The sequence below is a fragment of the Aedes albopictus genome, chromosome 2, assembly GCF_035046485.1.
Source record: "Aedes albopictus strain Foshan chromosome 2, AalbF5, whole genome shotgun sequence".
In the NCBI taxonomy this organism is placed as follows: Eukaryota; Metazoa; Arthropoda; class Insecta; order Diptera; family Culicidae; genus Aedes; species Aedes albopictus.
In genome coordinates, this window is record NC_085137.1 from 349,247,380 (window position 1) to 349,263,879 (window position 16,500).

The 16,500-nt window shown below is 41.3% G+C and overlaps 1 protein-coding gene across 3 annotated transcripts in view; it reads left to right on the forward strand.

Annotated features, from left to right (window-relative positions):
• LOC109430795 (G-protein coupled receptor dmsr-1) overlaps positions 1–16,500 on the forward strand; it is a 505,508-nt gene that overhangs the window by 444,518 nt on the left and 44,490 nt on the right. For all 3 annotated transcript variants that reach the window (XM_062852690.1, XM_062852692.1, XM_062852691.1), the window contains 2 exons: positions 5,560–5,686; positions 14,613–14,807. In XM_062852690.1, coding sequence (XP_062708674.1) covers positions 5,560–5,686; positions 14,613–14,807 — 322 coding nt within the window. The remainder of the gene's footprint in view (positions 1–5,559; positions 5,687–14,612; positions 14,808–16,500) is intronic.

The following is a 16,500-nucleotide window of genomic DNA, read 5'->3' on the forward strand; positions in this document are numbered from 1 at the left end:
GCGTGGGGTGGTGGGAGGCATCACCATCCCCAGAAACAGCAGCAGCTACAGTGCTACTAATAAAACGAAACAAAAAGCCGTTCGTTGGATCACTAATCGGTAATAAATCAATAACTTTTTCCACAAGCATCCAATCGTTTTGCGGTCTTCGAAGGAAAGTTTCATAAATGATTTTTCTACTAGAAATGTTAATCGATTTGAATTAAGTAGACAAGGGACGATTACTGGGATTTTTTATCTAAAAGTGTAACTTTCGCCATAGTAAATCGTATGAAAACTTTGAACCGCTTGCGCTAAATTATAGTTTCACCGATTGCGCTGAAATTTTGCACAGTTTATATGAGCCATAAATGGAATCAAAAAAGTCGACTGGAGCGAGAATTTGATGTTTGTCCCATACTATGTCCAATGCACTACGCCCGTTTGGAGAAGAATCGGTTTTCGCGTGCGGAGAAAAAACTTCAGGTTTCAACAGGGACGACAGTTTCATGTAAAATTTAATTTGTCGAGCTGTCGTAAAGTAATATTCCCTGAAAAATGACGATTTCGAAGGGAATTTTTCGCGAGTGCATCGTTCATAGCAAAACAAGAATCGGTCTGGTGATTGTAGCGATTTGTTTACCTGGTAAACTTTACCAAGACAAAATCCCTAACGTTTTCTTTCAATATCCAAACTCCTAGTGATTTCTCGTAGTAACGCAGAGAATTCCTCAGTTAATGGCCTAAGCGAAAATCACGTCATCACTTACTTCCCTATCCTCAACTGACCTGCATTCGGATGCGGCCGGCCCTGGTATTGCTTATTGAAAAGTATTGGGATGTCAGCATTTACACAATGAGGAGAAGGCTAGTCCCAAGCATCATCTGTTGGTTCTTTGTGTAAATGCAGATGTCTTTGCAATTACAGAGGAGCAACCGCGGGCGGTCAATCATGCTCATTGCTCATGCTCATACTCACTCACCGTAGACTTCGAGCGTATTGTAAAGCAAAGCCGATGTGACATGTGCTTCACACATGTCATCGAACGATGTCCAATTTCAATTCCTTCTTGGCGTCATGCTGAGTCAACGCTAGACATCGGCAGTCATCAACCCATAAGGCTGATGGCTGTTACATTGCATAAGCGTTTCCCAAGTAAGTGTCAACTTACGGGGTTATTGTTTTATGGCTGTTCCCAGGCAGGGCTGTTGCCAAGGCGCCATGCTGTGCGATAGCGCTGACTCGATGGTCTCTCTTTCAACATATTCTCTCTCTCCCGATCAGTGCATCGATCACTGATTGGTTAACTCGTAAATAAGGACTTCAGATACCTCCAGGTAATAGGGGTAAGCTTAAGTTTAGATTTTGAATAAAGATTCATTCGGGTGACAACCTTCAACAAAGTGTGTCTTCTAAAATTAGATATCACGACCTGCTCTACACCGACAATCTCTACTCCCTCCGGGAAGTCTAACCTCAACACCTCGTCGTATATGACATTCCATAAACCGGACTCAGGATAAAACCCTGCGGGACTCCTGAGGTTAAGTGAAAGTACTTCCGACCCAGCTCTGTGTCGTAAAGTAGTATTCGATTCTGGAAGTAACCCGCTGTCCCCGCAAGTTCTACATTGGTGGCCCTCTCCTCATCGCCAGCCCCAATCACCGGCTGTCCTACAAAAGGAGGCCGAGGATCATGATGCGGAAAAAGCCCTCGATGATCCCATCCAACATATCTGTAGGAGCCATTACACCTCTCGTCCTGGCCATCACGATCCTGTAGGCATCACCCCACGGATTCGCATTGGCACTCTGACAGAGACCCTTGAAGCAGGCCTTTTTGCTTGCCCTTATCTCGGTCCTCAGCGCGGCTTTTGCAGCGGCGAACACCACCCGCCGTTCGTTTCGTTTTTCCTGAGATCGTGCTCGCTGCATCCACCGCCTAGTCTGTAGGCAGGCGCGGCGCTGGTCCGCAATCGCGTCGGTCCACCAGTAAGCCGGTGGCCTCCCAGTTCTAGGTATGATATCTTTCACCTGCGAGGGCATGGCCTTGGCCTACCCGCATCTCCCTCTACCCGTTGCCTGCTGTTATTGTAGTCGATACTGTAGCGAACCGCCAGGTGATCGCTGTGAGTGTAGCTATCGTCTACTCTCCAGTTCGAACTACTTGTTAGGCCAGGACTACAAAAAGTCACGTCAACAATCGGCTTCGCACAGTTTTGACTAAAGGTACTCTTGGTACCGACATTAACCAAGTCGACATCTAAGATGGCCAGTGTTTCTAGCAGGATCTGACCCCGCTGGTTCGGACGGCTGGACGGCTTCCCCATTCCACGGCCCAGGCATTAAAGTCGCCCGCTATTACCACCGGCCTTCGCCCTGTTAGCACGGTCGTTAAGCGGTCCAGCATTTGCGTGAACTGCTCGATCGGCCACCGCGGAGGCGCATAACAGCTACAGAAGAAGACCCCGTTTACTTTGGCGACCACGAAGCCCTCATAGGTAGTAGACACCAACTCCTGAACGGGGTATTTACCCGTCGTCCATATCGCCGCCATTTTTCTGGTCCCATCTGAGGCCCAGTTGCCGTTGCCGGCGGGTACTCGGTATGGGTCCGAAATGATGGCGATATCCGTCTCCCACTCAGAAACCGCCTGACAAAGCAGTTGCTGAGCCGCATCACAGTGGTCCAGGTTCAGCTGCGTTACCTGCACTGTGATTTGTTGTTCACTGCGGCTTTCTTAAAGGCCGGGCACCCTGGACCACCCATCGGATGTCTGTTTTTCGAGGTTTTCCCGGTACAGATCATGCAGATGGGCGGACTCGTGCAGCTTTGGGCCTTATGACCTTCAGCGCCGCATCGCCTACACAGTTTGCGCCTGTCGGGGCCTTTACAGTCCCACGACTTGTGTCCTGGTTCCAGACACCTGAAGCAAACCTCTGGTGGCTCGTGGAATGTCAGGTGACATACACACCAGCCCACCTTTATACTCCCTACTTTAACGGACTTTTTAACATCCGCCACAGGTAGCTGAACCAAAGCTATCTGTGTCCCTGCTGGCCCTCTCCGTAGCTTAACGGCTGCGGCGGCCACCTGCACATCGCACTGTTGCCGCAGTGCCGTGACGAGCTCTTCCACTTCGGTGATCTCGTCAATGTCTTTGACCTTCAGAGTCGCCTCATGTGTCAGAGCCCTCACCTGCACACCCTCACCAAGGACTTCTTCTGCCAGCCTCTTGTAGGTGGCGCCCTTGTGTTTCTTCTGGCGCTTCAGCTCCAGGATCATCTCGCCCGTACGAGTACGTCTAATACTGCGCACGTCGGCTCCAAGACCCTCAAGCTTGGCGTCGCTTCGCATCGTCTTCAAGACGTCCGAGTACTTAGACTGTTCCGTCTTGATGACGATAGCGTCGCCTTTCTCGCGCCTGGCACCTGCCCTCCTACGCCTTGGCTTGGCGTCCTGCACTTCTACTTGCGGATTCACCTTCTTCTTCCTCTTCCGCTCTACCTTTGTCCAAGGAGGGTCCTCTCCTTGGATCGCCCTGCTCTGTGGCTGCTGAGGGCCTACCAATGGTCCCAACCCCTTGTTCCCATCGTTCCGGGACGGGCCAGCCTTTTCAGGCCCACCCTTCCCAGCTTTCCGGGAACCCTGGCTTGGGTCCGACTTTCCGGCATTACCACCGGCTTTCGGGGTTATTATACGCTTGGCCTTGCGGGCGCCGCCAGACAGCTCCTCACCTGACGGCTGCCTCGCCCGCTTCTGCGAATGCTTGTCACATTTGTCACGAGCATTCGCTTCCACACTCTTCGGACTACCTGCAAAGGAGAAGGCCTCCGTTTGTGTAAACTTCGACGCCTTCTCCTTTGCGGGTTCCGCCGCTGCAGCAGCCAGCAACGCGACCGCGTGCTCCTGCTTGGCCTCATCGACAGACACTCTAAGTCTAAGCAAGGCCGTTTTCAGGTCCTTGCTTATATTCGACTTAGTTATCGCAAAGCCGATGGTTTTGCCAAGCTGGTGCTCAGCAACCTCTAATGCGGGCCGTCCTTTTCCTACTTCTTGGCTGATGGCCCTCAGCAACCACGCTCCGTCCATGACGTCCGCCGGCTGGCTTGCCGTGGAGTGGACAGGAGCTCCCACGCTTGAGCTACGTAAGCAGCTTCCAGCACCTGACTCCTCACTTCTCCTTGTCGGAGACCTCATCAACCCGCTTCTTGCGAAGGGGTTGATCGCACCACTACTTCCACCTATGTTGATATTTTTAGAATTTTTGCTCATAATGTATTCCCACGAGTTGCACGAGAAAGAATGTTCACCATGCCAGAGCCCTGCATTAACGCGGTAAGGGACAGCTTACTGTGGGGGGTGCCCAGGTACCCCACAGGCTCCGTTAAAGATCGAACATCTGTTTCACCCCCTCGATCACTCATTCCTCGGCACGGGTCGCTTGACACCCTGAATTGGGGTTAGTAGTCCTATTCTTAGCCGGCGACTACGCGTCTGACTCGCAAGCGGGAGGGTGCGTCAGGCCCCAGGACTTTCGTCCCTGCTGCCCTGCTGCGGTGTACCTATGGAAACTACGATCTGCACCCATGCTCACGCTCATGAATGCTCCTCGGGATTTTTCTATTGAATATCTGGACAACCCATCCCACTTATCGTTCTTCTGTTTTAAAAATCTCTTACTCAACGCAAGTTTCGGCCTTTTCCGACTTAGCTTTGTAGCAATATTGGCATCGAATTTTCGCACTCTTTTCTTGCATAGCTTAAAATTTAAACGCGTTTGCAAGTATAATTAGTGTTATTTTTACACAAACTAGGTAACGCTGGATTTGCATTGATACGAAAATATTTGCTTGAATTTATAACGTTGAGCATTTACATATTTGACATATTTGCATCCACGTAATTACAAAATAGGTGAAATTGCCTCTCATCCGAATAGCATAGCATTGAAGTGAAACTTGCTAGTTGCAATACCGCTCTGTTCATGCAAATAGAAATTCTCCTAGAGCCGCTCTGCTGATATCTATCATCACCATTCGTAGGTATAGTGCAATCAGGAGACTCAAACTCACGATTGGGAATGCCAAACATAATAAACCCCCATAGCAACAACCGAGTGGCACAGGGCGGCTTCCTGATTTGCATTAGATTCCAATTTCCCCGTTCCACACTTTGGTTAATATTTTCGATCACCAGTAGAGTGTTCGCCGTACCGCTGCACTAACTGATTGCGATAGGTAAATTCGAAAAGCTCTTTTTGTCAGTTGCAGAATTTATCGCCACTGGCGTCCTAGAAACGTTTTTCAATTTTAGAATCGCTTTAGTTCAGTGTTATTCCACCGACGGAAGTTTCCAAATGCCTGCTAATGACAACCGCAATTATGGGATTTGTGGACGATTGAAAAGGATTGTCCTGTCAATTAGGTGGTCTACCGGACTTTGTTGAATGCCATGATTTGTAGGCATGCTAATCCTAATTAGTAGTCCTGTGCGCAACGATTGGCGGTTTACATTTCAATTATAACAAAGCTAATTCCTAGGCTAACCCATGTTTGTTTCTATTTCCTTTTTTTTCAGATCGACAAGACTATCCATATTCATGGGCGGTGTACCTTATGTTTCATATGCACTTCACTCAGATCCTGCACACCATATCGATACTGCTGACTGTGATGTTGGCCGTGTGGAGATACATAGCTATCAAGTAAGTATTATAATTAGCCAAGCTTAATTGAAACTCGTTGGGCACATATCGCATGGAACTTGTGTGAGACCATGCTGACGGTTTGATTATTGCTAATGCAATAATCGAACACGTATCCATGTCAAGTCCAGGAGCTTTCCGTTCCTCGACTTTCTTGGGTGTAAAATATTTTCGTGCCTGCCATACGATATGCACATGCTAAATGATAATTGGCAGAGGAAGCTTTTTTCTAAGATTTTTTTTAAGAAAATCTTAAAATTTTTGTAGGGGCCGTAGCGCTTGGCCGTACTTTTTTTTTTAACTAGATTTGGATTTATTTAAGTACAACTTTGTAAAAATTACAACTCCAGCTTGAAATTATTAACAGTATACTTTGTTCAAGTATTACATATAAAATAAACAAATTAACTCTTTATAAGGCAGTGGTAACGATATTGCCACCTACTGTTTGTTTTTTTTTCTGTTTTATAACAATTTATTTCGAACTTTTTTTTGGTCTACGCAAAATTGGGATTACTAACAATGCCTGATATTTTTTTGGTACTAAACAAAGCTTTAACAACAATTTGGGAGCCATTTGTAGTCTCAAAAAGTGGCTAAATTTGATCGCGTGAAGAAAACTAGCTCAAACTTATTGTAAAATTATAGATTTGGTAAATATTTTAAGAAATAATCAAATTATTCGTTGACACGGGTTAAGCCCTAATCTACTCTAAAATCTCTTTTCCGGCTTTTAATCGAAGTCAAAAGAAGAAAAGTACAATAAACGGGCAGTGGCAAGAATATTGCCACCAACGCTGGTGGCCTATACGGGCAGTGGCAACTATATTGCCACCTAGATTTTTGAGAGTTTCTTTTAAACAAAAAATGTTTTGTGCATGTAATCATGTATATAATCATCCATAATAGCATGCTCTTCTAGTTTTCCGGCCTTATAAAGGGTTAAGCATATAGTTTTTTTTTTATATTTTGTATTGTATCTCTGGATGGTATGCCTAAAAAATCCAGGGAAAGAAAGCAGTTGTGATTTTATATCGAAGAGATGGTTTTTACGTTGCTATAATTGACTTAACAAAGATCCAGCTACTACTACTACTAATCCTAAACTAGTCTACAATCCTGATTAGTAGATTAATGTTTAACATACTTTATTCAATTATAAAGACATGGTCAAGCATTAAATTTCTGACAACTCCTCTAAAAATTGGACCTCTGTGCTTCCCATCGACTATATGCTCCTGATATATAAAAAAAATATTGCTGAAGAAATCATCTTCCTATATGGGAATTACAGCCAGTTTACAGCCGAGTATTGTCCGGCTGATCGAGAAAAGAAGTTAACGTTGACTGTTAATTTCTAAACGAGCCTGAACAGCCTTCAGGAATTTCCCTGGGAATGTACCTCGGCACTTCTTTAGTAGTTTTCTAGACATTTTTCAAAAGATTCAACTTGAAACTGGTCCACGGGTTTCCTCGGAAATTTGTTCAAAAATTCCTCCTGGGATTCCTTTAAAAACTCTTTAGGAATTTCATAAGGTTACTGTGAAGAATGAGCTCTAAGTTAGGATTGATGAGTGCAAAGAAATAAAAAAAGGAATTTTACTCAAGGATTGCTACATTAGTGCATGCGTATTCCTTAATCTATTTCTCCAAACATTTCTGAAGGAATTCTTCTCAAAATATTGTCAAAGTTTTCCAGGAGATTACTCCGAAGACTTTTCTAGGAATTTCTCCAGGAGTTTCTCCAGGAATTCCTCCAAACGTATCTTCAAGAGATAAAAATCCAGGAGATTTTTTTTTATAAAGATTCAGAGATTCTTCCAGAAATTCTTGCTGGGTTTTCCTTTAGAAATTCAATAATTCTTCCAGAAACTTTTTCAGAAATTATTGTTTGAATTTCTCCTGAGCTACCTGCAGGTATCTTTCAACTTAATCAGGGATTTTCTCGGGCATTTATTTGGAAACTCTTCTAGGAAATTCTCAAGAGATTCTTCTGAAATTTCCTTCAGGTATTCCTCATGGCATTGCTTTCGATTTATTTTGACATTCCTTCAGATTCTCTCAACAATTCCTGCAGAAATCACTCCAGAATCCATTCCTTAGCACTTTGCAAAGTTTTTGTCTATGTAGTAGTTTAGGGATTTTTGTATGCACATCTCTTCAGATATTGTATACAAAATCTGAGAATTCCTTCAGAGGCATTTCCCGAAGTTCCTCCAAGAATTCTTTCAGAAAATCTTTCAGGGATCCTTCAGATATTTATTGAGAGAAGATACCAGAAGACCAGTATCTTCATCTGAGATTTTGATAGATTTTTTTAAAAGCTTCCTTCAGGAATCCCTCAATGGATTTTTCCTGGAGTCCCTCCAGAAACTGCTCAAGCATTTTTCCTTGGAATTACTTGCAGAGCTTTTCAATAAGGCTCCCATGGTTTTTTTTTCTGAGAATAAAGGGGGTATCTTAAGATGTTTCTTAAAATATCCTTCTAGGTAGCATCCAAGGCATTCATCCAGGAATTGCACAACAGATAACATCAGAAATTGCTTCAGCAGTTTTCGTTCAGGAATATATATAAAACAATTTCAAGAAATTCTTCTAAAACTTGCCAAAGATATTTATTCTTTTTTTTACCCCTTAACCTTATTTACAGCTCTTTTGTCCACTAAGGCACTGCATAAGCGATTTCAATTGGCAGCTGCACTCACAGTTTGTACAACGCGTAAATGTATTCTATTCTAATTCTACTATATCGAACTGGTGGCCTTTGTGCTGTTGTCACTTTTCTATCCTATCCATAGTAGAATGATGAGCACGAGGATGTTGATGTGTGGCTCTTGTTCCTTTTCCAATCCAATTGGAAGTCCATTATGAGTTGCCGTTAGCCGATATCCCAGTTTCCGGGTCCGTTAGAGCATATGCTCAGAAGAGGGTCAGGTGTCAGCCGCTCTCGAGGAGAAAAGCAACGCGGAAGTGCCAGGGCTGGGATCGAACTCATGACCATCCACTTATGAAGTGAACGTGTGGCTACTACGCTACGGGCTCTGGCATCCAGAGGTATCCCCAGGAATTTTCAAGGGATTTCTTGACAGGAATTTTTTAAGGACTTTCTTGAAGCAATCCACCAATCAATTTCTGAAAATTCCCATGCGGAATATCTGTACAAATTCTGCAGTGATTTTTAAAGACATTCAAGAAGATATTTCTGATTAAATCGCATGAAAAAAATTTGTTTGATTTTTTTTTGTAGAAATCGCTGTAGATATTTCGTAAAGAAATCTTGGATAGAAGTTTCGAAGCAATCCCCATCCCTGATGGATTTGTAAAGTAGTTTTTTTTTGTTTATAAAAGTATCTGAATAACTCCATAAACAAGTTTTGGAGAAATCCCTTATTAAATTTTCCAAAGAAATTTCTAAAATTTTGAGGAAATTCTGGAAATTTAAACATTTTCTCAAAGGAATTTGAGAAGGAATCCCAGCAAGAGTTTCTAAAGGAAACCCTGGAGGTATTTGTGAAGAAATCTTAGGAAGTACTTTTGAATGAATATCTGGAGGAATATTCGAAGAAATCCCAGGGAATCTCCTGTAAATATCTCAGGAGGAATTACTTAAAAACTTCCTGAAGAAATATCTGGAGAAACTTCTCGGGAAGCCCTTTTTAGAATTCATAGAATAAAAATGGAAGAATTTATGGAAAAATGCATGGGGAGATCCTTCAATAAGTTTTTTAAAGAATTTTCTAGAAGTATTCTTGGAAAAACATGTGGATGAATTTTCGAAATAAAAAAAACTCTTGAATACTCTGAGAAGCGCATAGATAAACTTTACACCTAAAAAATTATGAGATATTTCTAAGGGAATTTTCAATAGAATTCCTAGTGAATTTCCTGAACATGGTTCATTTCCATCATCTGGTTAAGTTTTTCGAGAAAATGTGTAGGTATTTCTGAAGGAATGTTGGGAAAATTTTCTGAAAAAAAAAACACGGGAAGATTGTATTGAACAATATTTGAAATGTGGAGAAATTTCCGAATATTTTTTTTGAACAAATTCCTAGAATAATTTTTGAAGTAATTCTTAGTGGAGCTTCAGAAGCAACCCATAGAAATCTACCTTAAAGAATTCTTGAAGATTTTTTTTGGAGAAATTCATGATTTTTTTTTATTTTTCAATCATTTAACCTAATTTACAGCTCTTTTGTCCACTAGGGCACTGCGTGAGCGAATCCAAATGGCGGCTGCACTTACACTTTGTGCAGCGCCTAAATGTATTCTATTCTAATTGTACTAATTCGAACTGGTTGCCGTTGCGCTACTGTCACTTTTCTACCCTGTCCGTGGGGGTCCTTTATGAGTTGCCGTTAGCCGATATCCAAGGTCTGTTAGAGCATATGCTCAGAAGAGGGTCAGGTGTCAGCTGCTCTCGGGTGGAAGACCAACTGACGAAAAATTGCAAGTGCCGGGGCTGGGATCGAACCCATGACCATCCACTTATGAAGTGAACGTGCAGCCACTAGCATTGGGTAAATCTGGATGAGACATCGTTTTTTTGTGAATCGATTCGAATTGGATCAGCAGAATCGATTCACCGATTTAATCGAATGCTTTGAATCGATTTTTCACATCGATTCGATAATATAAAATATAGCAAAACTATAAAATGATTCGTTTACTGTTTGTAGTTCAAGTTCATGGTATGATATATTTGTCTAAATAAATTCAATATCTAAACTTGAGCTTGCACATCGAACATTTTGGAACTCTGATTAGGAAATGGATATAACATGTGAATTCTAGAAAAAAAATATGAAATTTAATATTTTTGAATTGCAAGAAAAATCCTGATATCCTGATATTCCCCAGAACTCTGAGAAGTATTCCCATATAGTACTAAAATAAATTCCCGCAGACTGCTGAGAGAAATTCCCCCAGAATATTTAGAGAGAGAATCTTTAGAATGCTGAAAGAAGTTCCACTAGAATTATGAGAAAGATTTCTTCAGAATGCTGAAAATGATTACTCCATCATGCTGAGCGACATTATGTAGCTTTCTTCCCTGGAGCCTCAGTGCACAACTATAATGCTATTGGAACATTCATGGAATATTTCAGGCTTTCCAAACTATTCTGGAATTATGACCTTCAAGGTCTACAGGCTCTGCTCTTGTTTTTGTTCAGTCTATCGGCATAATTCTTTCTCGATTGTGTCTGTTGCACCTCATAATATTACGAGTATCTCTATGTTTTGCTATTTGGGTGTCCATTGGCTAACAAATGGACCCAATATATTTTGAAGAATGGGTGGCAATATCTGTAAATCTTAGGATATTATTATTGTAGCGAATGCTTGCGAAATATAGTCTATGATACTCTTAGAGCCTCATAGTACATAGTAACATTCACTTTTTGATCTAGGTCATCCAAACTATTCTGGAATTAAGACCTTCAAGCCCCACCAACTCTATACTTGAATCTCTTTACTATATCGGAGTAACTCCTCCAAAAAATATTTCAGGAATTCCTCCAAGACTTTCGCAACGAGTTTCTTGAAGAATCTTTCCAGGCATTCCTCTGAGAAATTCTGCCAATAATTTCTGGAAGTATTCTTCCAGGATTTTTTTTGCGAAATTCTCCGAAAATTCTTCCAGGAGTTCTTCTAAGAATTCTACCAGAAATTCTTACAAGAATCCCTCCAGGAATTTGTTAAAAAATCGTTCAAGAATTCCACCAGGAATTTCTTCAAGAATTTCTTCAGATATTACTCTAAAAAATCTTCCAAGAATTTCTCAAGGAATCCCTCTAGGTATTCTCCAAGAATTCCTTCAGAAACTCCTAATAGACTTCTGGCAAGAAAGTCTCCAAGCATTCCTCCAGGAATTCCTCCAAGAATTTCTCCAGGAATTCCTCTAAGAATTTCTCCAGAAACCTTCAGAAATCGTAAGGAAATTCTTCCAAAAAAATAGTCCAAAGATTCATCCGAGATTACTTTTAGGAATTTCTCCAGAAATTCCTCCAGGAATTCGTGAAGAAATTTTTCAAGGAATTCCAACATAAATTACTCAGGAAATCCTCCAGGAACTTCTTCAGGAATTCCACGAAGAATTCTTCAAGCAATTCCTTCGGGGATTTTATAGGAGTTTTTTTTTCAAGAATTAATCCAGAAATTCCTTCATGAATACCTCCACAGTCGTAATGCCTCAAGAAAATACTCCTGGGATTACTCTAAGAATTCGTAATCCTTAAGGAATTACGAAAAAAAGTCTTCCCGAAATTACTCCAGGATCTCTTTCAGGAATTCCTTAATAAATTCTTCAAGAATTCCACCAATAATTCCTCAGGGAATTTCTACAATTATTCATCCCAGAATTCATCCAGGAGTTTCTCCAAGACATCTGCCTAGAATTCTTCCAAGAATCCCTCCAGGAAGTCCTCCAAAAAATCCTACAGAACTTTTATCTTATGATTTTGGGCAACGCAGTCTTTATTGTATTAAACGAAATTTAAGCTATCTGGTCTCGAAACGTCAGGCAGATAGCCTTTTTATTTTCTAGAGTAATTTCTAGAGGTATTCCCGGAATATTCCTTGTAGAAATTCCTGGAGTTCTTCCTGGAATAATTTATGACGGAAATCCTGGAGGAATTTCTGGAAAAATTGCTCGAGCGATTCCAGGATGAATTTTTGGAGTATTTCCTAGAATATTTCTGGTAGGAATTCCTGGAGTATTTCCAGGAAGAATTCCTAGAGGAAGTTCTGTAGTAATTGCAGGAAGAATTCGTAGAGTAATTCCTGTAGAAATTCTTAAAGGAATTCCTGAAGGAATTACTGGAGTAAGTACTTGTTGGGCAAACTTCAGAAATACATCCTGGAGTGTATACTGGACGTATTCCTGAACGGATTCGTGGAGGAATTCTTGGCAGAATTTTAGGAGGAAAAACTGGATAAATTCTGGAAAAAACGCTGGAGGTATCTATGGAGAAATTCTTGGAGAAATTCCTAATGAAATTTTTGAAGAAATTCTGGGAAGAAGTCTCGGAGCATTTCCTGGAGAATTACCTGAAAAAACTTCCAGGTGGAATTCCATAAAGAATTTATTAAGGAATCTCTGGAGTAATTCCGGAAGGAGTTCCTGGAGGAATTTTTGGCGTAATTCCTTAAACAATTTCGGAGGAATTTCTGAGGAAATCCCTGAAGGAATTCTCGTATGAGTTTTTAGAGTAATCCCAGGAGTATTTTCTTGAGAAATTACTAAAGGTTTCCTGAGGCACCCTGGAGGTATTCACGGAGAAATTTCGAGAGCAATTCGTGAAAATATTTCCTAGAATATTCCTGGTGGATTTCCTGTAAGAATTCGTCGAGGAATTACTGAAGAAGTTTCTGGAGGATTTCCTGAGTAATTTCTGTTGGAATTCCTTCACGAATTCCTATGGTTTTTTGGAGAAGCTACACCGATATAGTAAAAAGATTCAAGTGTAGAGTTGGTTGGGCTTGATGGTCTTAATTCCAGAATAGGTTGGATGACGCAGATCTCCAAGTGAATGTTGCTAAGTTATCAGAAATGTAATATGAGGCTCCAAGAGTAGCGTAGATTACATTCCACAATAAATATATCTGTAAAATAAGATTTACAGATATTGCAACCCATTCTTCAAAACACATTGGGTCCATTTGTTAGCCAATGCACACCCAAATAGCAAAACATAGAGATACTCGTAATATAATGAGGTGCAACAGACACAATCGTGAAAAAAATATGCCGATAGAATGAACAGAAACAGGAGTAGAGGAATTTCTAAAGGAATCTAAAAGAATATCAGAAGCAATCCACGGAATGTTTTATAAAAAGTTGCTAAATTAAATTTTGGGAGAATTTCTAGAAAATTTGAAGAAAATTCAAAAGGAAACTATTTTTTTTATAAATCAATAGAAGAATTCCTGATGGATTTCCCAGAGAAATCTTCGTAGGCATTCATTGCAGAGTTTCTTAAAAAAAATCCTTGGATCCTTGGATTTTTGCAAATTTCTGAAGATATACATGAGAATCTAAAGAAATTCCTGGAGAAAATTTCCGAGTGTATCTTTGATAGATTTTTTAAGAGATTATTAAGGAATTTTGCAAATTTTTAAAACTGCTACGTGGTTACATAAAAAGTGAAATTTTCAGATAGGTTTGCTTATGTTATGCAAAAAATTAAAACATCAAAACGATACATAATACCCAATTTGTCATACTCCCATATTGTACAGTATAATTATCAAAATTATCCTTCCTGGAACGATAACATCCCGTAAACATTCGCAATATTTCTGGATCAAATCCATCGTTTAATTACTCGCCTATGGCACAGCGATAATTGACAGTTGCCATAGCTTAAAATGAAAATTCGTTCACACAGTGACGACGCGACGTGGCTCTTCCCGGAGGACATTATTGCTGCTAAGAAAACTAATTAGCATGTTGGATCTCGCTGGAAAGGCTTTAACCGCGGGGTGTTATTGTTGTTCTTCAATTTAATTTTCGCGCTTTAGCGGCTGTTGGAATTGCTCCTTGATTTGTTTAGTAAACTATTGGGCTCATAATCCATGCCATCGTTCAGGGACCATAGGTTGGCCGGCCAACTATCCACAACTGAGATGGAAAATTGCTCTTTCGCAGGAAATTCAACTTATGTTCACTTAATTAATTTCACAAGTATCCAAGCACATCTTTTTCATTGAGCTCCCCCCCTCTCCATCAGAATAAAATACTATAATGAGATAATCATCTCGTGGGATAGCTTCCATTTTCTTCGTCCGCTTTCACCAAGACATCTTGAGTGTGCCCGAGTTCATCCATCTTCAAGGCATGTCCGTCCATTGTCCATTTCATTGGATATTTTTCTTCTTTCAACACTCCAGTATTTTCTTTTTTTTTTCCTCTCTCTCGTTACAGACACCCGCACGGTTCATTGGCCATCTACGCTCAATCTAATTACAGTTATGCAATTCTCCTCTGCTACATCCTGGCGCCGATCCTGTGCATGCCAACGTACTTCGTCTTCACGATACGGCAGACGCATGTCTTCGAACACGATGCCCACGTGCTCCTGTACCACTTGGATGCCGACGAGAACACTTCGGTCTACCGGTGAGTGTCTGCCAGCCAGCTGGACCGACGGCGTGCGCGATGGTACTGGCGTGTCTGGCGTGACTTGTTAATACCGATATCTTACCTTAACGATACACAGTACACACTCTGTTGCTGGCTGCTGGGGATAATGGCCGGGGAAAATCGGTATCGAAAGTTAAATTGCATTATTCATGTGATGATGTGCCAATGATCTGTTTCTGAGGAAAATTTAAATCAGAAGCGATTTGTGTTTCTTTGGTTACGTTTCATGCTACTAGTCGGAATATGGGAAAGAAACTTCAATGGTGAAATTATGATTTAATGCAGCTGATCTGAGAAATTGAATTTGTCAATCTTGCTGACTGGTTTTCATTACGGTTCGATCGATCCGTCGAGACGACGTTTTTCGATTATAGTTTTCGATGGAATGGAGAAACAGTTATAGCAGGATTCAATCAATATGGATATAGTGCAAAATAACTAGTTGCAGATTGAAATAAGGTGAGCATGTAGTCTTACATCATGATCTAGAATGCCTAATTCAAGGAAATTCATAACATCAACCATATACGCAAAACGTTCTTTCTTTAAGGCCGTTTCTTCTTGACTGGTGAACAAATTATTTCAAAATTGGCTCATTAGGTGGCGTAATGTTACTGCAAAATTTACAAGAAAACTGCGATTTGTGAGCAGTAATTCCAATGTGAAATAAAATTGTTCCGTGAAAATCTCATTTATGCTATAGGATATCAGGTGGTGCGGATAGAATAATTACTGATGTCCTTGGGGCAGAACGTCTTCACGCCAATTATCCTTTAGATGAAAGCAGACTATATCTAAAATTAAAAAGGTCAATGCGAGAACGAGTAGTGAAGTTCAAGGAATAACGTGGAAAACGTTGATTTTCCATATTTGAGTGACCCAGATGCAGTGGAGTGTAAGTGACCTTTTGTCAAATTTGAGTTGAGCATAGGTACCTTAAAAATTTTCAGACTTCATACTTTTCAAAAAAAAAAATGTTTTTTTTAAGATTATTACAACATTACAATAAATCGGGATGAAAAACGTGGGAAACGTAGAGTCTCATTTACTCAAAAGTGGGCCCAGTCAACCAGTGATCGTATACGATGTTGCATAAGATGTTAAAATGGAGGCGATATACTTACATTTTACATGCGCCTAAATGAATGCATGCACGCCTATGACCTCCACTTTATCATTTTATGCAACATCCTATACGGTTACTGGTTGTCTGGGGGGTTTCGTCACTTACACCCCTTTGCTTTCCGGATGTCGCCTAAGCATACACACAGAATCTCGAGGCAGCATTGCCAGACGAGGGTGGCCCCTCTAGAGAACTGCCAGAGAACAGTAAAAGCAGCCATCAACGGCGCAGCCGAGACCACCATCGGGTACGTGGAAAGGAGTCGACGAAACGAATTGTCCGACGAGGAGTGCAGAGCGATTTTGGAGGAGATGAACGCAGCACACGGGCGGTAATACTGCAGCAAGGATCCCGGCAGAACGTGGAACGCTCAGAAGCGGAAACAGCAGCCAGGACAGGAGAAAAAGCGCCGCCTGGATGAAACGGAGTGCGAGGAAATGGAACTGCTATGCCATTCCATGAAACATGGAAGTTCTACGAAAAGCTCAACGCATCCCGCAACGGCTTCGTGCCACGAGCCAAAATATTCAGGGATAAGGACGGAGG